The sequence below is a fragment of the Lampetra fluviatilis genome, chromosome 62, assembly GCF_964198595.1.
Source record: "Lampetra fluviatilis chromosome 62, kcLamFluv1.1, whole genome shotgun sequence".
NCBI lineage: Eukaryota > Metazoa > Chordata > Hyperoartia > Petromyzontiformes > Petromyzontidae > Lampetra > Lampetra fluviatilis.
Window position 1 is genome coordinate 880,401 of NC_136336.1, and position 27,715 is coordinate 908,115.

Consider the following 27,715-nt stretch of genomic DNA (forward strand, 5'->3'; position numbering starts at 1 on the left):
AACAGCTGGAGAAGACATGGAGTGATGTACTACAGGAGGACTTGAAGCTGAGTCCACTTGCAGATGACTGGTACCAGCCATGTCAGATCGGCCTCTGTGGAGGAGGCTCCTGAAGGACGCTACTGGCCAGTTGGAGGCAGTCACCCTCCAACAACAACGGAGGGCGGAGGAGCGATGCTCACAACAACGAGCGGAGCTCCGGGTGGCTAAAGCACAGAAAGTTGCCACAGTAGGGGCCACAGGTGGTGCATCAGCCAGTCGTCTCAATCCGTCGACCTGTGCTATCTGGGTTTGCCCCGTGATTTCCTGCCAGCGGGCTTTCGACACTTCACGCGGCCTCAAGGTGCACATAGCCGGCACAAACGTTGTTGTGACGTCACCGCCATTTTGTGCCGAATGGCGGTTGTTGTTGTTCAGTCTATGTATGTATGTGTGAGTCCATTTGTGTGTGTAACTCTATGTGTGTGTATCAATGGATTTGCGTGTGTAACTACATGTGTCTGCCTTATTCGCCCGGGCAACGCCGGGTACTAACCGCTAGTCTGTGTATATATATGTAAGGTTTTTAAGAAATATATTTTTCACCCGGGCAAAGCCGGGTACTTCCGCTAGTTGGCAATAAAACAGTTGTGTTAAGAAGTTCAAACACCAAAATAAAATAGCCTTTACATCAAGTCTGCATTAACTAACACATTCTTGTGGCAAAACGTGCAAACAAAACATGCTCTGATAATATATGCATTCATCATCTTGGATACTGGCAAAATGTCCCATAGATATAACTGCTCAATCTGAGCTATAAGAGCTCTGATACTTGCATTGTATTTGTACTATGTTCTTGGTTCTTTCGGTAAAGTCACGTAGAAGTGAAATAATAAAATAAATAAAATGGTCTAACACTGGTAGTGAGACAAGGCCATAAAGGACGCCTCTGGTATAAGCCAATCAGTTACAAAGACAATTCGTATATTATCAGAGCATGGTTTGTTTGCATGTTATGCCACAAGTACGTGTGGTTAATGCAGACTGAATGACTTGGATTGATTTTGGTGTTTGAACATATTAACCTGTTTTATTGCCAGAAAAGGGGAAAAACGCAGCATATATTATCATACACAGCATATACATTGACAATGCGTATACCATATGCATTGACAGCATATGACCAATGCATGTAATGCATATATTATACTATATGCATTGTTAATACATATATTATCTCAACGTTCAATATATTATTGACAACGCATATAATATATAAACATTGGCAATGCATATTATTATTGCTATCTTCAGAGGACGTCTCCTTCCGGGTTTGCTTTGCAGGCCGAGACACGCGCATTGGCCGCGTGACGTCACCGACACGGAAGTCGTCTCCCAGGGCGCGGGGCTCGTGACGACCCTTCCGTGTTGTTGTTGTGGGTGCCGGCCGTGTTTGTCTCTCCCTGCAGGGCGGTGGTAGCAGCTTTACTCCTCTTGCCACGGCCCTGTTTGTCTCTCCCTGCCGTGCTGCTGCCATGACGACGAGGCGGCGGCTGCTGCTGGTGGTGGTGGCGGTGGCCGCGCTGGCGCTGTGCGGCCTCCCCGGACTCGGAGCGGCCCAGGGTGAGCGTCGAGATCACCACGGGATTACCATGGGATTACCATGGGATTACCTTGCTATTACCATGGGATTACCATGGGATTACCATGGGATTACTATGGGCTTACCATGCAATTACTATGGGATTACCATTGGATTACTCTCGGATTACCCCGGGATTAATCGGAGTAATGAGGGCATTAATGGATTACTATAGGATTATAAGTCGATTATAAGGGGATTACTCGCGATTACCAGATGGTTATCGGGGGGTAACTATGTGATTACCAGGGGAATACGAGGTGATTAATCGAGGATTACTCTGAGATTACTCGGGGGTTATTCAGAGGTCACTCGAGGATGACTCGCGGTTACGAGGTTACCGGTCGTCACGATGCGACTCATGTGTGGACCACAGTTTGACGATCATCGCTGTGCTATCGCAGTGGTCGATAATCAGAACATTGCATACCTTCACACTAACCCCTTTGGTTCTTTCGGTAAAGTCACGTAGGTAGAAATAAAATATATTGTAACATATGCATTGACAACGCTTGAGCGACTGCCCAAGTGTTTTTTTTGGAGTCACGAAAGCTTCAAATCTAGATTCATTGCATCCCTGTCAACCATACGGTTTACCCGTATTCTTGTACACGGAATTTCAGTTTTCAGGTTCATACGGCGTTACAGCCGTTTCAATATGGGCACATTTTGTCTATTTGTTTGTGTATTTCTCTTGTGATGGGATAAGGGCACGGGGTGGCCAAAAATGTCTGAATTGGTCTGTAATAAGGTAGGGACTGATAAGGGGTTGATAGGTATGACATGCCAGCAGTTGGCGAATGTTGGGTCCTTATTGTTGGGCCATCCTTCTGCCAGTCAACTTATCAGCGATGTTGTATATTGCACACGAGTGTATGATCAGTTCCATCATTCTATTAGTTAATGAATCTGTTCGGAAAATTGTTGGATTTATGATTAGATTATCGGTGACTTTGATTTACTTTAATCATCAATTATATTCAGAGATTATTACAGTGGTAGATGTTGTGAACACACTTGGTTCGCTGCCGTTTTATGTTTTAACTCGATGATCGATTATTCTGTTGTGTTATTTTGGCAGCAATTGGTTAAGCTGCACACGTCGTCACGTCATCTTTAGCAGAGTTATTTACTACGTAGTTAAATATTAGTCGATTGTTATATATATTTTTTATTAGTTGGGGGTTATGGGGTGCGTTGCAGAGGGCAGTAGAGCAAAGTACAATTTTTGTATTGTCCAGGTTTCCCTCGCTTTTATGCAGTTTCGGTTTGTGCTATTTCTATCATCAAGTCTACTCAGAAATTCGCTCTGCTATGCGGTTTGAATTCGTTCTGACACGCGGCCTACGCGGTTCGGACATGGCACAGCAATGGTTGAGTTACTGCAAAGGGGGGTGGGGGAGGTCGGCAACCTGCGGCTCCGGAAGCCGTGTGCGGCTCTTTAAGGACTTTGTTTCGTGACGTTATTTATTCAAGACTAAAACCGGCTCGTATTCACCACGTTGCATTGTGAGGCTCTTGAAAAACAGTAGAATCTCGATTATCCGCGTGCTCTTCCGATTTGTGGATTAACCACGCACCTGAGATTTTGACGCAAATTACTGATTCATGGATTTTCCCTTTAAGCCCAAATTAATAATCTGTAAACAGGTCTACATTTTGATTTAAAGCTTTCGTGACTGCAGGGATTCATATTTTTGGTTCTTTAGGGAAAGTCACGTAGAAGGGAATTAATAAAATAAAAATATAAAACAAAATTATCACGACGTTTCGACTGCAACACAAGCAATCATCATCAGGTGTCAAATCCACAACAAGAAAATATAAAAAAGTGGCGTTTTTTTCTTAACGTCAGCACCACAGACAGCGATTTGGCAGTTGGCCAGATGGACGAGTCCATCTATGTTCGGAAAAGAGGAGGGGGGAGAAGAAAATGGAATGCGGTCTGAAAGTCACCGTAAGCGTGAACACAATCAATTAAGACCCGAAATGGTTTATCAAATCCTTCCAGTGATTGCTAAGCCAGAATCCATCTTCTCGGTTGAAATTGTCTCTGTGTTTGTATATGTGGATAGCCTCATGAACGAATCTTTCATGGTAGCCAGATGGCTTGCAGAGGACCTCTGTCTTGGAGAAGTCAATGTCATGTGGGCCCACTGAATTACAACAGTGATCTGCCACGGCCGAGGTGTTGGTCCTACCGTGTATCAGGTCTGCTTTGTGCTCACGCATGCGGTCCGAGACATGTCGTTTGGTTTCCCCAATGTAACTACTACCACAGATTTCGATTTAAAGCTTTCGTGACTGCAGGGATTCATCTTCTTGGTTCTTTCGGTAAAGTCACGTAGAAGGGAAGTAATAAAGTAATTTTTATTTTTATTATTTTATTACTTCCCTTCTACGTGACTTTACCGAAAGAACCAAGAAGATACTACCACAGAGGCAACTCAGTTTGTAGACGCTAGGGTACTGTAAGTCTACATTGTTATTCTTGGAAATGTGTATTCCAAGTCACGTGCTTAAATCGAGCAAATGTGTGCTCCGGTTAATCTGAAATCCACGTGATCGCCACTACAGTACAGTAGTTGCATATCTTTATAACAGTAGGCGGAGTTTGATTGTTTGATTGGGGCATGGCTCTGCTGTCATCCACTAAGTGAGTGGACTCTTCTGTGCATACAGATCCGCGGAAAATGTATGTTGTTGGATTAATCGCAATGTTTTATTATCCACGGCCAGCCTCCCTGTCAGTAGTGCGGAAAATCGAGAGCCTATTGTATTGAGTTTTTTACTGAATAAAAAAAAATGGCTCCTTGTTATTTTGGTTTTGCCGATTCCCCTGGCGTACACTATATATGTTGCACGGCAGACAGCTGTCTCGTGCGGTGCATTGTGAGTTAGGTGACTTGCAGTCCCGTGGTACACGCAGCCACCACTAAGTCTCGCGTCACCTCGTGCTGTCCGAATACATGCTACTTGCTCTCATTTTTGCGGCGCACGTGCCCCTGTCATTACCTCTTCTCAAGACCACGAAACATCCCGCCAGCCCCCCCTCTCCCTGGCCCGTCAATGAAGCGGGGAAAAATGGGCTGCGTTGGCACCGCCGGAGGTTGTAAGGCGTTGCAGAAACTGGCGAGGGGCTGGCTTCTCCTCGGGCCGCACATTCAAGCTTTGGCGAGTCGACTGTAAAACGCGCCATCGAAAAAAAGCGCTGACGAAAGCAGGAGTTTTGTGACGTCACAAACCTTACTAATTGGGCTGTATCGGGTAGTGGCGGGTTTCACGACACATATTTACGCGATCTAACAAATAAAACTGTTATGGATAATTATTGCTCGCGAAAGCCTACTATGTGTTAAACCAAACGTGGCTCCGTTTTACGCGATTCGCTTCATGCGCCTTTTTTTTTATTTGGAATCCATCTACCGCGTAATGCAAGGGGGAAACTCAGCACTCGTGTGCTCCCCCCTCCATGCCCACACCCCCCACACTCCACCAACCCGCAATGACACAACATGGCTAGATGAACCCCGTGACGCACACCGCTCGCCCGGGGAGGCACTCATCATCCAGCAGCGGATTGACGGAGCACCGTACATGCACACAGTCGGTTTGATTTTTATGAGAGACTACTCGGGCAGGTAGCAAGCTCTGTAGTCCACGGCTGATTACATGGACCGCACAGCGTGCTCTTCGTTGCTTCTCTCTCTCCAGGTTATTCCTCTTAACTCACATGTCAGGTCCTTCTTGACGTGTAATTCTCTCCAGAATGTTTGTGTCGCACTCTCTCTGAGTCGTTTCTCTGACCGTGTGGCGCACTCGCCAGGCTATTCCTCCCAAACCACATTGTCTTTCCCTCCTCGATGTTCCTTCATTGTAACCACGTGTCTCTCGTTTTGCAGACTGTTCGTCCTTGAACAACAGCAGCTGTGAGAAGTGCCTGAAGAATGTGACGGTAAGGGCACCTCGGAATTACGACGCCGTCAGCTCATCGGTATCGAGCTTGCTGCGTGCTCTCACCTGACTGCTCCCGCCTTTGCCCCCGCCCCCCACCATGTAACTGCAGTGCCTGTGGTGCAACACCAACAGCCGATGCATGGACTACCCGGTGAAGAGAATCCTGCCGCACACGGAGGACTGCGCCCTGTCGGCGGCTCGCTGGGGCGTGTGCTGGGGTGAGAGATGCTGGCGGCGTTGCCGTCGCGCGGGGGGTGGGTGGTTGGGGGGAAGGGGGAAGAGGGGGGGGTTGTGACGATTCTCTGTCTGGGCAGCGCATGAGCCGGAGAAACTGGCCCCAAGTCGGTAGGCTCGGAGCGACATCCTGAGTGCGCATTTTTATTTTGTTCTTCGTAACTTCGCTTAGGTCCAATGAGGCGTGGGAAATGCGAGCACCCTGCTCTTTAATATACATACGTATGTTGAGCCTCTTTAAGCACCGTGCATCGCCAATCGTGAGAATCGAAGGTGTGGGGGGAAGGACAACAAACTAAAAGACAAGAAGAAGTTCTAAAGAAATGAGCTTTTAATGTAGATTTTAAATAAAAAATGTGCGACAGGCACCATCTATTTGAGTCTATGGGTCTCAGTGTGAAATAGTAGATCTGTCTTCTTCTTATGGCTGATGTTGATGTAGAGCAACAACTAAATTAAAATTGTGGCTGATGGGCCAAATGATTGTTGCGTCAGGAGTAGCTGTGATGATGATGTCTGTGTGCATGTTGAACTTCTTTCGCACCGTACGGAGGCAACTGCGCCAGTCGGAGGTGCGAGGGGGAAGGACAACAAACTAAAACACAAAAATCAGTTAAAAAGAAATTAGTTTATTAGCTAGATTATTTAAAAATGCACAGTTCCAAGGGATTCCTAATATTGGAAGGTAGAGCGTTCCAGATGGCCACAGAAGCACATTTTAAAGCACGTGATGTGGTGACCGTCTTTATTTGATGGTTAGCCAAAAGCCACTGCTGCTGTGAGGATACTGGAGTTTGCGTGATAGTTTAAACTTCTTGATGAGATCAGCAAGGTATTGTGTTTCGTTTGTGGCGAGTACTTTATGTGTAATTAGCGTGACCTTATAGAAATTATAAAATGTACTGATTCAGCAACCGCTGATGTCACCACTGGAGCTGCTAATTCCAGTCTCCAAGGGGAAACCCAAATAAGTAGGGACTGGAGGTGGTTGTGCTGTTAACGCACAAAAACGGAAATGGCTCTTGCTTGAAATGCTACCCGACTGTACAGGGTTATGGTCCAAATGTGTTGTGACCCCCAGTTTAGTTGATAGTTTGATTTGGACCGATCGGTCGAAGTGAGTCGTAACTTTTTGGCGGCTCCACCACTGCCCCTTCTGTGAAGGTTTTCTGGCTTGGTTGGGAAGTTGAAACTGTGATCTGGGATGTGTGAGACTCAACAGACTTATTTGTCGATGGTGATAACTTTTGTGGGTTTAACACGCAGTAGTCTTTCGCGACCCATATTGTCCATGATAGAGTTTTTTTGTCAGATCACAGAAATATTTTTAGTTTTGATGCCATTTTTTTATTCGTTCATTCATGTTTTATTGTTGCTCGGTGGTGGTCGTAGTAGTAGGGATTTTCATTTGCTTGGTGTGTGTATGTGCGTTCTTTAGCACCGTACTTAGCCAACCGTGTATATGGGATTTGGTCCTCACATATTTAATGTAATTGGCATGAATGACGTCGCTACATTTAACATTAAAGTATTATTATTAATTAATTGACCCCTAACAATTTTTTTCCTTTGCATATTCATTTTTGTTTTTAAAAATAAATTTCCCTTAAAAATAATTATACATTCAGTTTTCGAGAATTAAATGGGGGGTCACAAGACATCTGGACCACCTTGTACAATGCAATACCATTTCAAACACTTTACAACTAAAGTTGAAAAGAGTAAAAAAAACATTGCAACTTGAATTTTAAAGTGTTCACGTATTACATATACAAGAAGGTGGGAGGCACGATTTATCTCGTAAAGATTATGAAACGCGAAGAAAACTTAATCATAAAATAGTTCTGTCTGTGAAACACCAGCCAAGCTGATCGCAGGGTTTTTCCAAAACTTGACTTTGAAAGGAACGAGTGCTTAAAGTATTTTATAAACTATTTAAAACTATAAACTGTCTTACCAGCTCAGGCCCACTGAGCTATGTATAGATATTTTATCCGTAGCAGAATATTTATTTAGCCTTGGAGGAATCTGGTGAGCTATAAAGCTCTTTTTCACAGATGTCCAGTCGAGGCAAGTAAGAATGTTACAACAATAAAATATAAATACACTAGCTTTACTACCCGGCTTCGCCCGAGACTTGGATTCTTGTCTTGGATTAATACACGGCCTACACGGAGGGTGGGGGGGGATGCGTGACGTCAGCAGGCATACTGCGTGACGCTGCTGCATGCGGGTAACATCAAAGATATGACGTCACCGCTCACTTGCTGTGCAAAATATATCTATTATTGCGTCCTCCACCCCCCCAAAATACAAAAGTCTATTTTTATACTTTTTGCATTGTGTATAGTCCGGAAGTTACCCACATGCCAAATTTCAAGTTTGTTGCAGATTGGGAAGTATGCTAAACATTTCGAACAGACACACATTCACTAATTTCCTTTTTATATATATAGATGATAGGAGTGCAAAGTACAAGAAAGCTAAACAAATCATCCAAACACATACAAAAACTAAGCCATCCCCATCCTAGCAGGCAAAGCTCACTGAAGTATTAACTTAATTTTTTTAACTGACCTGGCCACAAATGATAGCTCAACAAAGTGGCTTATCATTTGGACATTTATAGCAGCAAAATAATCTAAATAGTCTAAATGCTTGTTTCTAAATATGGAGGGAAACACCAGAGGACCCGGAGAAAAAAATCCACGCGACCACGGGGAGAACATGCTAACTCCAAATATACAGCAGGTGTCAGTGTCGGGATCGAACCACTGACCTCCTGCATACCAGGCGAGGAAGGTAATATCACTCTACTGTGGTGACCTGGCTCAGAAATGATAGCTCGACTAAGCGGCCTAACGCGTGGAAATGTATAGCAGCAGCCAAATACTTAAACGTGCGGTGTTGATTCTAAACGTGTAAGGGAAAAACGGGTTTGGACGGGAGAAAAATCCACGTGACCACGGAGAGAGAGAGAACAAACACGTAAACTCCAAATGTACAACAGCAGGCATTGTCAGAGTCGGGATCGAACTCTTCACCTCGTGCATCTGTGAGCTGTCTCCCTGACGTTGCCTCCATTGTCTGAGTAATGAATGGTTTTTTCATTTCCCGAAAATATCTGACGCATTCACATTTGCGTTTCCCCCACGCACTTGTTTTCCCCACGCTATTTGTAGTCCATTCCGGAGGATGTTCTTGACTGCTGAAACTATTACACCCAAACGAAGTGATTACCATTCTAAACTCTAAAAGATGTTAAACTAAACTATTTTTTATTTTACCAGGTAAGGCCTCCCCCACTGACCCAATGGGAACGCCCATTGCCAAACCCTTAGTTAAGGCGCTATATATGAATTCCGTTAGGATATCAATGTGACCCTTGCATTTCCTGAGGTGTGTGCATCGCTTGCAACTCCCTGTTTTGTTTGTATTGTCTGTCTTACTTTGCTGTCTTGTTCGTTTGTACTATCCCGTGCTTATTTAATGTTCCGTCTGTTTGGTTTATTCCACTTTGTGTGCTGTGTATGTTTTCTTATTTGCATATTATTATTCATATAAAAAATAATAATTCTCCCACGGATTTGAGCTGCATTTTATGCACGTGTGGATCAATTTTAATACCGATTCCATATACTGTCCATTGCCTGGCTCTAATGTCCTCTCCGTTACACGTGACTCAAGAATAGTGGACAAGACATTCATTGTAGGGGAGAGACATGTATGTACGTTGAACTTCTTTCACACCATACGTAGCCAACCGTGCTTATCGAAGATGCAGTGTATGTATGTATCAGTTTAACACGTAGGCTTTCGCGACCAATATTCATAATAAAGGTTTTTGGGTTAGATCGCGTTATTTATAAACATGTCGTAACCTTCCACCACCCGATATGGCCAAACAGTAAAAAATGTGTCACGTTTACAAAAGACAAATAGTTCACTACTTTAGCCCACCGGTGTGTTGAAGAGTGAATCAACATCATTTAAAATTTTGAGTACGACGTTTCGCTGGTAATTACATCAGCATCATCGGGCAATTTGCCAGAATGGTGAGGCCCTCCACTTGCTTCCGGTCTTAAATAGCGCAGCACGGTGACGTCATCTTTTAATTCAATCTGGTGCAGTGATTTGAGGTGGAGAGGGGGAGGGTATTGTAATTATATAATAAATTGATAATCATTCAATTGTTATTCATTGGTATTTGTTTCCGCTATAAGGAATTGTATATTTTATTTAATAATACGCTGTATGTATGTTGAACTTTTTTCGCTCTGTACCTAGCCAACCGTGCTAATCGGAGGTGCGGGGTGGAAGGACAACAAACTAAACCCAAAAAGCACTAAAGAAATTAGTTTTCAATCTAAATGATGTTGTTAGTGCACAGCTCCCAAGTGGCTTCCTAATATCGGAAGGAAGATTGTTCCAGACGGCCGCAGAAGGGCGTATGAACGCGCGCACGACACGGTGACCGACAAGCGTAGATGAAATGGTTATTGCAGAGTGGCAAGGAAAACCAGTGGACTGTTAAAAATGTTTTCTGGGTAGATGGACGGGAGAAATCTTGAGCGCAATTTTTTTTAGATCAGTCATGCGAGGGTTGGGCTAAGAATTAGACTTGGTTTCTGCAGGAGGAGTACATGTTGAGTGGAAAACTCACCAGTGAGTATCATGAATCATCCAAGCTTTATTTGTCATGGAGTTCTTTCTGAATACAGTTACCAAACATGGATAAGGGTGGCTGGGGTGGGGCATGGATGCACAATGTGTGAGCTGTATCCTCTCTACATCATTCTAAACCCTTTATTTTATGGACGTGTCACTGATGTGTTTGCGTGCTGAAGCCGCATCCCGAGTGCATGATGTGGGATCATGCCCCACCCTTTTGATGCTCACAGTCGTTAGACGGAAAAGTTTATTCCCCAAAATATTGAGTGGGGAAACCGTTAAAAGCGAGGCGATGTTGAATCACACCACAATCTGTTGCATGCAAGGATTTATTGAGTCATGGTGTATCTCTGGCTCATCCTGTTTATTATGTATGGCACTCATGATATGCCTCCATTTTCTGAGAAGGAATCTTGTTGTGACATTTTTACTTTAATTATATTTTATTTTAGTTCCCTTGGCAGTTTTGAAACCCAAAGCTATACATTGTTTTTTTACTCTCACGACTTTGACCACCGGCGGTCAACTCAACCTCAACCCCCCCAGACACGTCATCGTCAGACGCTTAACGCCCGTCGAATCTTTACGTGGAGGGAAAAATTTGGGAGGAGATGGAGGAAAAAGCCACGTGACCACAGGGAGAGAGAGCGAGAAAGAGAGACACAAACTCCAAACACAGTTGATCATCGATTATCCGGCTGCTTCCAACATTACCCGGCGGACCCGGGCCGATCCGGAGAAATCGGCAAAACCGCCCCAATGGCTGTAACCGGCCCGGTGATTGGCGATTTTAAATCATGATGATTCGTGATTATCCGGCGTTGTTGAAAATCCGCCACCCCCTCCCCCCCCCTTTATCCCCCGGATGATTGATGATCTACTGCAGGGGTCCTCAAACTTTTTAAACAGGGGGCCAGTACACTGTCCCTCAGACCGTTGGAGGGCCGGACTGTAGTTAAAAAAAAATATGAACAAATTCCTGTGCATACTGCATATATCTTATTTTGAAGTGAAGAAACAAAACGGGAACAAATACAATATTTAAAATGAAGAACAAGTAGAGTTAAATCAACAAACTTGCCAGTATTTCCATGGGAACTATGGGCCTGCTTTTGGCTAATGAGATGGTCAATGTCCGGTTCCATATTTTTTTGTGGAGTTTTGCCAATGCTGATGCAAATTGTCTCCCATTTCTTCAATCCTCCGTGTAATTGTAGGTCCTGAAAGACTCACTGTACTAAATAAATCGGCCTTCTCTGGACACATCTCTTTGGCAACAGAAAGAAGGCATTCTTTAACAAATTCTTCCTCCACGAATGGTCTGCCAGTGCACGCTATTAGCTTGGCAACTTGAAAACTTGCTCGCAGTGATGAAATATTTAGCTGCTTCTGCTTCACAAAAGTATTTTGCTGAGTTGTTAATGTATTTTTCAGTTTTAATATTTTATCTTTTCTCACTTCTCCGACCAAACAATCATATTTATCTTTATGTTGAGTTTCATAGTGTCGACGTAAATTGTATTATTTGAACACAGACACTATATTCTGGAATATCAGACACACAGCTCTTTCCTTGTACTGCATGAAAAAGTAATCATAAGTCCACTGTTCTTTGAATATCCTACACTCCGAGTCAATTTTTCTCTTTCTTGACATCAGTTTCCTAGGGAGTCAAAATTGCTATTAGTAAAATACCTATATATATACAGCGCTACAAAAACAATATACCAGCAATAACTTTGCCCACACAGAGACATACAGACTGCACTGCCCATCAATGCAGTCTGATTGGGGGAACTCCGCTTTTACCTTAGGCTCACACTGGTGCGGGTGCCATTAAAAAGTTAATTACACCTGCAGTTTTGTTCACAGATCGCAGTACATCCCCAGCACACAGGAATATCACTGGGAGTGGAGCCGAGGGGAAAGTGAGGGAGCTGAGGGGAGGGAGAGCCAGTCAAGCGCAGCCAGGGGGGGGCTGGCAGCCTTAGGCCTGGGGGGCAAGTCCAGTCAATTGGCCCATTGAATCATTCACCAGCGCAGCCCAATGAGTGCCCACCGCCGCAGCTCAATCAGTGCCCACCGCCGCAGCTCAATCAGTGCTCACCAGCGCAGCCAAATCAGTGCTCGCCACCGCAGCCCAATCAGTGCCCACCACCGCAGCCCATTGAGTGCTCACCAGCGCAGCCCAATTAGTGCTCACCAGCGCAGCCCAATTACTGCTCACAAGCGCAGCCCAATTCGTGACCATGGGCCGGATAAATGTCCTCGGCGGGCCGCATGTGGCCCGCGGGCCGTAGTTTGAGGACCCCTGATCTACTGTATACAGCAGTATCAGGGTCAGGATTGAACCCACGACTTCCTGCATACCAGGCGAGGGAGATAACATCTCCTAGCCACTACGGACAGCCCCTCCCAGTGGCCACAAGTGTCACGTGCAAACACATAAAAAAAACTTCGTCACCAATGCCACCATCGCCAACTCTGGGTCTATGCTACGTTGCCCCTTTTCCATCACGACCATCCGTGAGACGGTCGTTGAGTGCTCGACAAATCTCATCCCTTAAAGTTTTAATTTGATTTATTTTAATTTCTTATATATGTGTGTGTATACTGTACCTCACATTTTATCTCTCCGATTTCTCCACTTCGGGAAGGTTGAATATGATGATTGGGCCCAGGGTGCATTACAGTAGTGGTTTGTACCTTGCGCTCAAAGGTCAAACCTTCCTACAAAGCAATGCACTGCCAATATGCTACATTTATTTTCGTGTAAATTTTTTTTAAGTAATATTAATACTTAATTTTTTATTTAAGGGTTTGTATGGTACTCAATAGGTCGGTAACTTCATATGCCAATTTCCATACTAATTAATCATAAAACGCAAAGAATCTGATCATACCTGATGGTGTAGATTGCAATCTTCAACTCTTATTATTCATACTATCTCTCCGATCTCTATTGCGTGCCACAATGGTGAGATGTTAATTACCTCGCCTGGTATGCAGAAGGTCGTGGGTTCGATCTCAACCCTGAGCCTGCTGTATGTTCGGAGTTCGTGTGTGTCTCTCTCCCCACCCCATGGTGGCGTGGATTTCCCTCCAGGTCCTCCGGTTTTTCACATTTAGAATCAACGTCACGTGCTTAAAAGTTTTTGGCTACTATAATTTTCCACATCATGATAAGCCACTTCATTGAGCTATCATTTGTGATAGCCAAGTCGCTTCTGAAAAAGAGCTAGACAGCTAAGTGGGCCTTACCTCGTAATATAAAAATTGTTTAGTTTATGCGTTATGAAGAATGACCATTGTCCGAAACGTCACATATTTACTTTTATGCAGGCGTGTCCCGCTTAACGAGCGAGTTGAGTTCCGCCAAAAATGGCTCGGTAAGGGAGAACTCGTTTAAAGATAATCGTTTTTCTCCAAAATTTCCATTCTTGAACACTTTTTTGTAACATGAGAAATGCAAATTATAATTTTCAAGTGAAGTGGTAAAACATCAAATGTAACACTCACCACATGTGAGGAACCACAGCGCTTGCAGATTGCCTGGCATTGATGTTGTTTTAAGGGTACTAGATGTTTTAAGGGTACTAGATGTTGATGTTCGTAGGATTGCTGGTTCAAACTTCACTCGCCACTGATGTTAGCCGTGGCTGGGAATCGAACCCGGGTCACTGGGTTCTTAGCAACGATGCGGGGATGGGGAGATGGAGCACTACTTCATGTCCTCATGAGCGTCTGCGATTAATTCGCGCCACCCCCCTCCCCTCACCCACGCCTCCCCTCACCCCCCTTCCCTTCTCCCACCTCTTACCACCCACTTCTCTCCCTCTCTATCCCTCTCTGTTTTTTTCTCACCAATATAGCCTCGCTCTCCTTACCATTTTTTCTCCCACCTCTACCTTTTCCATCTGAAATCTCTCTTGACTCTCCCTGACCCTCTATCCCACTGCTCTCTTCTGCTGCCCTCTTTCCCTTTTGCTCTTTTTCATCTCCGTTTAATGACCTCTTTCACTCTGTCCTTGCCCCCCTCTGCTCCCCATCTTTTCTTCTATTTACCCACCCTCACCTCCCTCTAACCAGCCTCCCTCATTCCCTCCTCTGTTCCAATGTAGTATTATGGTAGCATGACATAAGAGTATGATTGCATCATAGCGTGATAGAGCGTCACACACATTCGTGTGTGGGATACCCATTTGGGGTGGATGGCAGGCATGACGTCAGCGTGTCGTCAGCCTGATGCACGGACCCCGCTAAATACTTCGGGATACGGGTGACGTGACATCACCCAGACAAATGAGGTGAAGTCACTACCACACTCGCGCACTTGCACGCCAGCCAGACAGGCAGGAATCCACCCAGGTCATCCAGCCAGAAAATGTATTTTGAATATGGTATGAAAAATAAATATTGAAATGTTTTATGTATGTTGGACTTGTTTCGCACCGTATGTAGCCAACCGTGCTAATCGGAGGTGCGGAGGAATGGCAAAAAACTAAGCACAGAAATAAGTGAGACGATACAAGAATATTGAAGATAGCAAGGCAAGCGTAATTGTACCAAAAACTAAAATTAATGTTTTACACTGTTAAACATCTGCAGGGGGTTGTCGGTAAAAAATATCGATGCGAGGCTGGAGCCCTGGGTCACGTGATGAACCATTCCTCTGCTGCAGTGCACATGGCAAGTGCGCCCCCAAGTGCAAATACAATTAAAATGTTACTGGACAGGATCTCTGAAGTAGTTCTCTAACACACAGGGCTGCTCTCTAACACACAGCACGATGCAAACCACTCTCGAGAATTCCACATGGGCACCTCGTTTCATAGCACAAATAGGAGTGCCACGGTGGCATGGAGATGTTAACTAACTCGCCTGTTATGCAGGATGGTCGTGGGTTTGATCCCAACCCTGACGCCTGAGTATATTTGGAGTTTACGTGTATCTTTCCCCGTCGTCGTGTGGATTTTTCTCCGGGTCCTCCGGTTTTTTCCCCTCCACATTTAGAATCAACTTCACGCGTTTAGAGTGTGTGGCTGCTATAAATGTCTACACGATGAGCCACTTCGTTGAGTACTCTTAGGTTTTTTCGGTAAAGTCACGTAGGTAAAAAATAAGAATAATAAAATAATAATAAATGAAAATAACGAAATTAAATCACGACCTTTCGGAGGCAACACAAGTCTCTGTATTCAGGTGGGACCGTCACAGCCAAATTTACTGTATCAAGTGAAGGGAAATCCAAGAGACAAGATCTTATATACTGGTTAAGGGGAGGGGGGAGGAGCTTATCTAAATGTGGCAGTCAGGGACTGGGAGGGTGGGGAGGGGAGGTGTGCGGGGCTAGAAGGGGATGTGCAGGAGTGTGGTGGTAGGTTGTGTGGGGTGCCACGGTGGTATACAGGAGGTTGTGGGTTCCATCCCGAGCCTGACGCCTGCTGTATATTTGGAGTTTGCGTGTCTCTCTCTCTCCTCTTGTGGTGGCGTGGATTTTTCTTGCTGTTCGGTATTTCCCTCCGCATTCTAGAATCAACATCACACGTTTAGATTATTTGGCTGCTATAAATATCCCCAAGTTAAGCCACTTGGTTGAGCTATCATTTGCGATAGTTCGGTTGCTTCTGAAAAAAAAGCTACATGTGCTTAGTGGACTTTACCTGGTAGAATAAAAAAATGTTTAGTTTTATAGTTCAGTTTACAATTTCGAGTTTGGCAGTACTTCCACATTGGTTCACTGTGGGGCAGCATTTCTCCGTGTTTGAAAAGGCTGTGTCACCATTTTTACGTGCACCCTGCTCCTGCCGTTCAATCAATCACTATTTTACGTGCCAATATCGCCCCTCAATAAAGTGGGCATCACATGCACATTACAGCGGAACGGAAACGGTACAGGGGGCACGGAGCAAGAGGATTGAAGATAGAATGAAGATATATCAAATAGTGCCTTTAGAACAGTTGTTTAAGGGCGTTTCATAAATTTAACTTATTATTATTAGAAACCCCATTACGACCTCGGCGGCTAACACCGACCGAGCAAAGTAAATAAAAACCGTGTGCGAAATAAAGTGCGACCGTGCGCAGCGAATTGCGTGAGAAAAGTAAGAACAGTAGTCCCTCGGTAAATGTTTTTAAACCGTTCCACGAAAAACTACTGTTAACCTGGAATCACTGTTTTAATGGAATTTGCTTATAAGTTGAAAAAATAAGTAAAAATCACTACAATAGAGCTGCACTGGTAAAATAAAAAAAACGTGGCTCAGCCCCACTTAAGAGTCTTCGGATTGCCCGAAATTGGCGCCCCAAGTACATAATGTTGACCGGAAAAAATGTTAACCGATGTCCCTGTTTAACCGAGGGACTACTGTTGTAAATAAAATGAATAATAAGTAAAGATACTTCCCCCCCCCTTAAATTTTATATTTCATGGGAAGGCGAGTCTGAGTAGACGTGTCTTGCACGAGATCACGGATGTACCCAGAGGCGTTGATGTACTCAGCGTTGTGTCTCTTCTCAGTCTTGTAACCCGAGGAATCCAAAGATGTAGCGGTAAAATGAGAAGACGTACGAAAATCTGCTCAATGTTTCACCTTCCCATATTGTATTTTTGTTTTTGATGAAGACGCCGTTACCCGCCGTCCCCGCAGAGCGTGCTAACGTCGACCGATGATTTCCATTTCAATCACGCTGGCATTTGGGGGGGGGGGGGGTAGCGGTGACACGACCCGGCCGACGTGCCATTCATCTCTCGTTGCGGAGGTTCGCCCGTTTATATCCAGCGGGCTGCCCTGGTTGATGCTGTGCGGTATGAACACTACGGTGCTGCAAGAGAAAGCGTCTATTTATCCGACATCCATTGGGGGGATGGAGGGTGCCGGTTAATCAAACGTGCCAGTTATCTAAGAGTTGTACAGTACTCATGGTTCACCAAATTTTTCAAGTGCATGAAACTCTTCAAAAATAAATTAAGCCTACATTTGAACAATGACGTAACAAATAACATACTATTTTACAGAGGTACTCCCCAGTCAGTTGTAGAGCATTCTAAGTTGATTGCAGAGAAGCAGTACGGTAGTACAGTACTGTATGTACAGTACAGTACTACAGTACTGTAGTACTGTAGTACAGTACTGTACTACAGTCTTCGGCTAGCGCCACCACTCGGCAGTATCCTGAAGCTCCCGTAAACACAAACAATAACATATTCTTGGTTCTTTCGGTAAAGTGACTTTACCGAAAGAACCAAGAATATGAATCCCTGCAGTCACGAAAGCTTTAAATAAAAACAACAATAACAACGGGTCTACAATAGGCAGCATGGGAAGATACCGGATGTCTGTCGGAATTTTGTCCGGATACGTGAAGGAAGATACATTGCCGTCTATGACAGATGCCGGTTAAGAGAGCATTCCGGGATGGTAGGGTGCCGGATAACGGAGCGTTTTGCTGTGATACGATTACGCGCCAAGTCTGCTTCACCTTTGGAGTTCGAGATTCCGTGGCTTCCTTCGCAAGAGGAGGCTATAGTTTGAGCTGACATCATGCTCTAAATTAGCCTTTTTTTCGTCAGAATTTTCCACATTTATTCAATTGTGTTTACAGAATCAGAGTCTCTATTTAGACTGAAGGAGGAATCCAGTAAAGATATGAAACCCCTTTGTTCACAAATGTCCAGCATGGGCGGGTCAGCAAATTACAACAGCAAACGATACAAAATCGTGATAGGAGTGCAAAATTGAGAAAATGGTAAGCAAGTCACGGAATGTAATTTAATGATAAACAAATTAATTATATAGGTCTGGTTTATCAAGCATTGGGCGAGGCACCAAAACCAAAACAGTCCCAGACCACACACCAAGATGACACCACACAGCAGCAGTCGTCCCCTAGTAACGTTGCACATTAACATCAGACTCTCGATACAAGTGTATTGGATTCTATTGAAGCGCACACTTGAATCTGGAGGCAACACGTTTATTTACTAACACAACAGGTAAGTCTACACTCAACGGGATAACAACTAAGGGTGGTGACCACCACAGATAGCTACATAACCACACACGGGAACACTATATAATCGGCCGAGTCAGCTAACACGCTGCCCGGCTCTCGACGGCTTGTTTGACGCCCGAAGACCGAGGACCTGGCTGGCGGATTCCATTTCCTCGGACAGCAACAACGACAACCCTGCCTGCTTCTCCTCACCGGGATTTTATCCGTCCCGGCGTGGCCAGGGGCTCCACCGGGGCCACGCCCCATTCCAGATTCTTCTCGAGGGTTCTGGTTCCCCATCACGTGTCCCTCTCACCCCCTTTGGGGGGTAGCCCCTTCCACCTTGTCCGGTCACGTGTCCTCCCGGGTTCACCCAAGGGCCATGTCCTCATTCACCCTCTCTCACCGTTGCCAGGGTTATGCCCCTACAGTATCATTTGTCACTTGCTGCCCTCTAGTGACACCTAGTATGTCACTTCACAAGCATAATGACAAAAGTTGCCAATCACGTTTGCAAACGTGGTTGTTGTCCAGCGCTCATCTTCTTGCTTGAGGAATATGTTTTTTTTCCAAGGAAGATGTCACGATGTTAAGGGCAGGAAGCGAGAGTTGTTCCACAACGTTGGTGGTGGCTGCAACGGCATAGCCTTTTTGATCACTCCTTCCAATGCTCTAGGGATATCTAAAAGGCAATTTCAGTCGATTACCGATTATCCAGCGGCTTTGGGGGTGGGGGGGTGCCGGATTTTCAAAAACGCTGCATAATCACTCAATCATTATTTAAAATAGCTTATTTTTGCACATTCTTTTATAACATGTTTTTAGGTGTCGTGTATATGTTATTTTTGTCTTTTTGTTTACGATGTAAAATTTGCATAAGTAAACATACAAATAGACAAAAATAAATATCCTGTAAAAAGTTACTGTGTTTACTGTACTGTACTTACCACTCCAATGTCGAAGATTCTGCATGGGGTGATTTACACACGTGCAGTATTTTCATTGTTTATATGTAGTGTATAATGTACTGCATATAATATTTAATGCTGAAATCAAGCAAAGCTGCTTTTGTCGTCACGTATACGGTGCCAATCACTGGACTAGGTCACAGCCTTTGGAGCGGTGTTGATGGATTAACATGCAACGATGTCGAATCAGTGATGATATTGTTGCTTTTCGTAACCAGGCGGTTGGTGGGATCTCTAATGATTTTGGTATAGCCATCCTACATCCTTGTGGAAGAGATACGCAGATGACACGTTCGTCATCTGGCCACATGGCCTGCCAGCATTGAACCAATTCTTCAACAACATCAATTTCATACACCCAGCCATCAAATTCACCATGGAGGTGGAAAAGGATGGCAAGTTACCATTCTTGGATGTTTTAATCGAAAAGAGACCAAATGGTTCATTGGGACACTCTGTCTACAGGAAAGCCACCCACATGAATGCCTATCTAAAACCTGACTCCCACCACCATCCAGCCCAGAAGAAGTCCCTCATCAAAACTCTACACCATAGGGCTCGTTGCATTTCCGACCATCACCACCTAGCCAGTGAACTGGAGCACGTACACCAAGCCCTCAAGATGAATGGATATTCGGACTGCACAATCCGTAAAGCTGTCACCCAAACCGTTGTGAGAGAACCATCTGAGGACCCAATAAAAACCATCACCTTGCCATACATAGCAGGGGTCACCAAACAGATTTCCAAAATCATGAGCAAACACAAGATCCAGGTTTGATTCAACACAGTACATAAAATTCGTGATCTGATCCCATCTATGAAGGATGTTATCCCTGACATGCAATACCCCGGTGTCTACAAACTAAGTTGTGTCTGCGGCAGTAGTTACATTGGGGAAACTAAGCGATATGTCTCAGACCGTGTTCGTGAACATAAGGCAGATCTGAAACACGATCGGACCAATACATCGGCCGTGGTTGTGGCTGATCATTGTTTTAACGCTGTGGGCACACACAAAATAGATTTTTCCAAGACGAAGGTACTCTGCAAACCCACTGGCTATCAACAAAGATTCGTTCATGAAGCCATTCATATATATAAACACAGACACAATTTCAACCGAGAAGATGGGTACAAACTGAGCAATCATTGGTAGGACGTTATTAACCAGTTTAAGTCATAACTGGCTCTGATGTTTCCATCCTACCTGCCGATTTTAGCAGTTATTTCCGACTCTCTGAGTTCCATTGCCAGGTTGGAGGTCTTTGCATTGACAGGCTGGATGTCTTCCTAGCATAGTCACCGATGCTTCTTTCCGTCGATGTGGCGGTGGCTCTCGTTTTTTCACAATACAATGGCTACCTTCACAGCCTCAGTGTGCCCTCCGTTCTCACAATACATTGACATGCTAATCTCTCTCAATATAATGGCCACCCCCGCAGCCTCGGCACCCTCCGATCTTACATTTCCATGCAAATACCATCTCTAACCCTTCCCACTTACCCTTGGAATGCACCCATCTCAGGCCTAAAAACATCCTGCTTCAGCAGCTCTCTCGCTGTACTTTTTTCACCTGAAGACGATTGCTTGTGTTGTGATCAAAACATCGTGATTTTTTTTACTTTTATATCTACGTGACTTTACCGAAAGACCCAAAGAGGATGAATCTCTGCAGTCACAAAAGCTTTAAGTCATGATAAATTAATTACTCGTAGATTTTCCATGATGCCAAAATTAATCATCTAAAAACATTTATACATTGTTATTCTTGGAAAAGTGTATTTCCAAGTCACGTGCTTAAACCGAACAAATATGTGCTCCAGTTAATCTGAAATCTACGTGATTGCCTTTAGAGTACAGTAGATGCCATATCTTTACAACAGTGGGCGGAGTTTGATTGATGTTGATTGGCATGGCTCTGCTGTTATCCACTGTGCAGGAGCAGGAAAGTTTTATCAATGAGCACGCGCATCAACCGGTCGATCGTGAGTATTCGTTCTAAACCGAAATTTTCAGTTGTGCTTCGTTTTGAGTGCTTTATCCGATCATTTCTTTTGTTGAGTTTTAATTGAGAAACTGTGGGATGGCAGAGAAACTTAAACATAATGTACACCTATATCAGTGGTTTTTGGTATAGAGATCCACGGAAAATGTATATTTGTGAATTATCGGCGATTTTTTTTTTTTCCCGTGGCCATCCTCCCAGTGATTAACGTGGATAATTGAGAGTTTACTGTAAATAACGTGGCATTGCGTGCGCGTGTGCCATTTGCTGTGTCCGCAGTGAACTTTGAGGCTCTTATCATCGCCATGTCGGTGGTGGGAGGCATCCTCCTCCTGGGCCTGGCCACCTGCTGCTACTGCTGCTGCCGCTCCCGCAAGAGGTGATGTCGAGTGACACAGGGCACGGGAGCCTTGCAGTGAATGAGGGCCTCAGTCACAGTGAATAGGAGCCTCAGTCAGGGTGATTGGGAGACCCAGTTACAGTGAATGGGAGCCTCAGGTACAGGGAATGGGATCCTCAGTCACAGTGAGTGGGAGCCTCAGTCACAGTGAATAGGGGACTCAGTTACAGTGAATAGGGGACCCAGTCACAGTGATTGGGATCGTCAGTCACAGTGAATGGGAGCCTCAGTCAGGGTGATTGGGAGACCCAGTCACAGTGAATGGGAGCCTCAGGCACAGGGAATGGGATCCTCAGTCAGTGAGTGGGAGCCCCAGTCACTGAATGGGAGACCCTGTCGCGGTGAATGGGAGACCCAGTCACTGAATGGGAGACCCTGTCACGGTGAATGGAGACCCAGTTAATTGGAGTCTTAAGTGACCAATGGATGAGCATTATGGTGAATGGCCGCCCTGTCTGCACATGTGTTAACAGTTGTTAATGCACGAAAATTTTCCATCCTACTATGTCCACAATTTCAGTACGTATGATGTGAAAAACATAAATGTTTCCAAGTTAATAATTTCGTTGCGTGTTGGTGCGGTGTGCTGTATGGTGGTGGTGTGTGGTGGCTGTGTGCTCTGTGCCTGGCGGTGTGCTGTGTGGTGGAGGTGTGCTGTTTGGTGGCATGGCGGTGTGCTGCGCATTCTGTGCTGTGTGGTGGCGGTGTGCTGTGTCTGTGCTGTGTGGTGGCGGTGTGCTGAGTATCTGTGGTGGTGTTCTGCGTGGTGGTGTGCTGCGTGGTGGTGGTGCGATTGCGCCCCCACAGCGGCCCGACTCGCGAGGATGTGCGCCTCCACCAGCAGCAGGAGGAGCGGCGCGCGCAGAGCGAGGAGAGGTATGGCTGCCCCTCTCCACCCTCGTCCCCTCCAGCGTGCAAGTAGCCGGCATCGGTAGTCGCATGCCGACTTGCGTGAACTCGTCACCGCGCAACAAACCGCTAAATCCATTGGCAGTATCATGGCAACATGACGGAGTGCCACCCCAGTGAGTCCACAACTTGTCACAGTTCGCGATCGGCGTTTGATTCCAAGAGTCGGTTCTCTCTTTTTTATTTATGAAGTGGTGAATGTGTTGCCTCTAGCAGCTGCAGAGATTTGAGAGAACTGGTGACATTGAAATCAAGACGGATCGTAGGCAACCGATTTCTGCACACACAACTGTGCGCATTGCGTTGTGAGCATGGCAAGACGTTTCGCACGACAAATCAACGCGTCGTTGCGCGCTTCACAAGTGGCGTTTTAATCGGGCAGGATTTTTACAACAGTGTTACGGCGATTTGTTAATCATCACATCCATCGCTGATTAAGACGGTGGCGTAAAAGCGCACTCATCCAATGAGCGGGGTTGAGAACATCTTGACCTCAAACTATTCACATTCCCACGGTGGCGAGATGTTAACTACTTCACCTGGTATACAGAAGGTTGTGGGTTCGATCCCAACCCTGACCCCTGCTGTATATTTGGAGTTTGCATGCTGTCCCTGTGGTCGCGTGGATTTTTCTCTGGGTCCTCCAGTTTTTCCCTCCACATTTAGATATATGAAATTGTAATATTTGGCTGCTATACATTTTCACGTGCTGATATGCCACTTAGTTGGATTAGCATTTGTTGCCAGGTCACTCAGTGGGCCTTACCTAGTAAAATAAAATTAAATAATAGGAATAGAAATAGTAAACTGAACTATAAAACGAATGCCCACTCAGCTACATAACTATTTTTCAGTGGCGAACTTGCTATTACAAATGATAGCTGAAGGAAGTGGGCTTATCATCACGTGGAAATTCATAGCGGGAGCCAAATACTCTTAAACGCGTGACGATTCTGAACATGGGGGGGAAAAACCGGAGGACCCGGAGAAAAATCCACGCGACCACAGGGAGAGAGGCTGAGAGAGACACGCAAAATCCAAATATACAGCTGGGGAATCAACATCTATTAATAATTATTAATTATTATACTTTACCGAGTGTTGACATCCCCAGCGTTTAACAGTACTACCTTTTTTGTATTTGGATTGTCAGCCAACACCGGTTACAACCCGAAGTCGAGGTACACCGATTGTTCTCTTTTAGCCCCGCCCATCCCCCAACACGTTCCATTCACTGGCTACCACATTCAGATAAGCCCCTCCCCCCCCCCCTCCCCCTCTTGGAATTTTGCCTCACTTGATACAGTAAATTTTAGCTGTGACGGTCCCACCTGATGACGGAGACTTGTGTTGCCTCCAAAACATCGTGATTTATTATTTTATTTCTATGATTATTTCTATTATTTTTATTATTTATTATTTTTATTTATGTTTACCTACGTGACTTTACCGAAAAAACCTAAGAGTAATTATTAACAGTGCTTTCTTTTGCAGTACCCCCACTTTACAGTCTTATTTTTTGGCAAAGTTTGACACAGACTACGAATTACTATGGTTTGGCAAGGAGGTTTGATTTAAAACATAAAAAAATGTTTCTCGTACTCTTTTAAATAAACCCGCATCCTCTTGTGTGGTGTGCGTGCGTGTGTTTTGACAGGCGGGCCGATCGTAAGGCAAGACACGACGAGATCCGAAAGAAATACGGTGAATGTCTCTCTCGTTGTTATTCGACTGCTGCACACCGTCGTCTGGCAAAGCGCACATCTGGTCGTTAATAAGTCACAGTGCCAGCGTTTTGTGGGATTCTAAGGAGCTCTTGCGGAGTCGCACCGAGATTGTCACAAAATCTTGTGTTGAACGAGAAAGCAGATTTGAATACATCGTGGATAGATCAGTCGTCGTGGCATTCCGGTGATGTCACTCGCCATTTTTACCTCCGTAAATAAAAATAAAAATTCGTTCACGCGTCATTGAACGTCGGTGTCGTGGTGTCGTGGTGCCGTGGTGGCGGCATTCGAAGGAATATTTTAAAACGCTTTATTTTCCAATGAACAAAGCTTAAAAATGTAGTTGCACAGCCTGCGACACACAACATACGTATGTATGCATGTCGAACTTCTTTGGGACCATAACGTAGCCAACAGTACTAATGGGAGGTGCGGGTGGGGAAGGACAACAAATTAAACACAAAAGGAGTTGTAAAGAAATTAGTTTTCTATCTTCATTTTTTTCCTTTCCTAGTGTAGCTGCACATAGACAAGGTGAGAGCTTCCCGCTTTGTCACCGAGTCACTCGGTCGTGAGGACCAAGTCACCCGGTCGCGTGCATCCTGATGATGCATCTCGCCGCTGTCAATCTGTACGTGGGAAATGCGGACGAGCCGAGCACGTGAACCCCGACCCACGGCTGCTGATTCTCAACGTCGTTGACTTTTTTAATCGGAAAAAAATGTTTTTTGTAAATTCGTTCACTTGGCAACGCCACCAAATTGCCCTTTGGAGAACCGGACGACCGTCTCCGTCGTGAGTAACAAAGCAAACGGTGTTAGAAAGAAAAAGACTCTCGTCATCGCCGACACCCCCCCCCTTCCACCGTTAGGCTTACAGGGGATTCGAGTCCGCGTTTTCCATCGTGCAGCCAACCTCCAGCGTGTGAGCATAGCCTGCTCTATGGATGTGGTCATCGATCGAGCGATTACATATTTATTTTATTTTACGTGCCCCTATCGCCCTCATTAACGTTTGGCGTCGGTGCGCATTACAGTGGCTAGCACCGACTGACCATAATAAATGGCAACCACGCACAAAATTAAACTGTTAAAAAACTATGAAGTGACCTGGCTATCAGAAATGATAGCTCAAAGAAGTGGCTTATCACGTGTAAATGTATAGCAGTCAAATAATCTAAATGTGTGACGTAGATTCTAAATGTGGAGGGAAAAACCAGAGGAGCCAGAGAAAAATCCCTGCGATCAGGCAGAGAGAGACACGCAAACTCCAAATATACAGTAGGCGTCAGGGTCAGGATCGAAATAGCATAAGAGGGGTGAGTAAATAAAAATAAATAAAATAAGTGAAAAGTAATGTTACATTCTTGGATCTTTCGGTAAAGTCATATAGAAGGGAAATAGTAAAATATGCTTATGTTGTGGCCGAAACGTCGTGAGAATTTTATTGTTTTATTTAGATTATTTTATTATTTCCCTTCTACGTGACTTTCCCGAAAGATCCAAGAATATGAATCCCTGCAGTCACGAAAGCTTTAAATGTTATGGGAAGGCAATGTGAGCCTTCCTCCCTCCAAAAGTCCGTCCAGTGGTCGCCGAGCTGCATTGGCTTCCGGTTGCTGAATGAATATATTATAAGGTTGAATTTATTACACACAAAGTACTTGCCACATTTAACCACAATACTTTGCTGATCTCATCAAGGAGCAGAAACCATCAAATCGCAAACATCCTCACAGCAGCAGCGGCTTTTGGCTGGCCATCGAACAAAGACGGTCACCGCATCGCACGGCACTTTCGGATGCGCTTCTGCGGCCATCTGCAACGCCCTTCCAATACTAGGAAGCCACTGGGAGCTACGCACTATTAAATCATCATCTAGATTGAAAACTTAATTTTTTAGAACTGCTTTTTGTGTTTAGTTTGTTGCTCCTCCGCACCTCCGATAAGCACGATTGGCTAGGTTGGTTGCCGTTGCTCGTTGTCGTCGTTGTTAACGCTCCTCTCGTTGTGCCATCGTGTTTGTTGTGCGCGTGACCGCACCTGCAGGCCTCATCAAGGACGACCACGCTTACTCTCGCCTGGCCAGCGCCTAGCGGGACGCTGGCGGCGCTGGTGCCAGCGCTCCGCACTGCTGCCACTCCGCTCGACAGGAATGCGGTCGCAAGCACCGCACTCACCCTCACCCCGCTCGCCCTCACCCCGCTCGCCCTCACCCTCACACCGCTCACCCTTATCCCGCTTACCTTCACACTGCTCCTCCTCACCTGCACCCTGCTCACCCTCACCCCGCTGCTCCTCACCCTGACTCCACTCACGGTTACCCTGCTCACCCTCACCCTTCTCACCCTTGCCCCTCTCTTCACCTTCTCCTCGCCCTGCTCCTCATCCTTTCACCCCATTCACCCTCACTCTTACCCTCTCCTCCTCACTCTCATCCCTCTTCTGACCCTCTCACCCCTCTCCTCCTCCTCCCCCTCTCACCCCTTTCCAGAGAGATTCACCCCCCTGTTGTTTTTTGCAGTCCTGCCAAATCCCGAGTACCGCAGGCTATTAAGTTGGAACCGTACGTTTGAACGGGAAATGAGTCGGGACTAAAGTTAATGAAAGATCGCATAATTCCAAATGAGCGAATGTGAGTTGGTGAGTATTCCTGGGCAGCACAGGGCTCTGGCTTTGCCTGGTGATTTTTGGAGGCTGATTGCAGCTGAGTGCACTTGCTTGTTTCAGGAGTTTGCAGAGTTCTTGAACTGCTTTCTTTTCGTAAATGTTCCGTTCATGTCTTTAAAACTTACGTAAGCTGACTTCATTGTTAACTTTAGTGAGATACTGTAGAACTAAACTATTTTAAAACTAAACTATTTTTTATTTTACTAGATTTGGCCCACTGAGCTAGATAGCTCTTTTTCAGAAGCGACCTGGCCACAATCATAGCTCAATGAAGTGGCCAATCATGTGGAAATGTATAGTATTAGCCAAATACTCTATACGTGTGACGTTGATTCTAAATGTGAACGGAAAAACCGGAGGACCCAGATAAAAGTCCACGCAACCATGGGGAGAACATGCAAACTCCAAATATACTGCGGGCATCAGGGTCGGGATCGAACTCACGACCTCCTGCATACCAGGCGAGGGAATTAGCATCTCGTCACCATGAGATTAACAACTTCTTTTGCACCGTACATAGCCAACCGTGCCAATCGGGCCAATCGGAGGTGCA

The 27,715-nt window shown here is 45.2% G+C and overlaps 1 protein-coding gene across 1 annotated transcript; it reads left to right on the forward strand.

Annotated features, from left to right (window-relative positions):
• The first annotated feature begins 1,351 nt into the window (after positions 1-1,351).
• On the forward strand, positions 1,352-27,715 carry LOC144951476 (pituitary tumor-transforming gene 1 protein-interacting protein-like). Its single transcript, XM_078881778.1, has 7 exons — positions 1,352-1,605; positions 5,527-5,579; positions 5,691-5,799; positions 21,737-21,836; positions 22,665-22,733; positions 24,424-24,470; positions 26,542-27,715. Exons 1-7 carry the CDS (start codon positions 1,518-1,520, stop codon positions 26,586-26,588), a joined length of 513 nt encoding a protein of 170 aa, XP_078737904.1. The 5' UTR covers positions 1,352-1,517; the 3' UTR covers positions 26,589-27,715.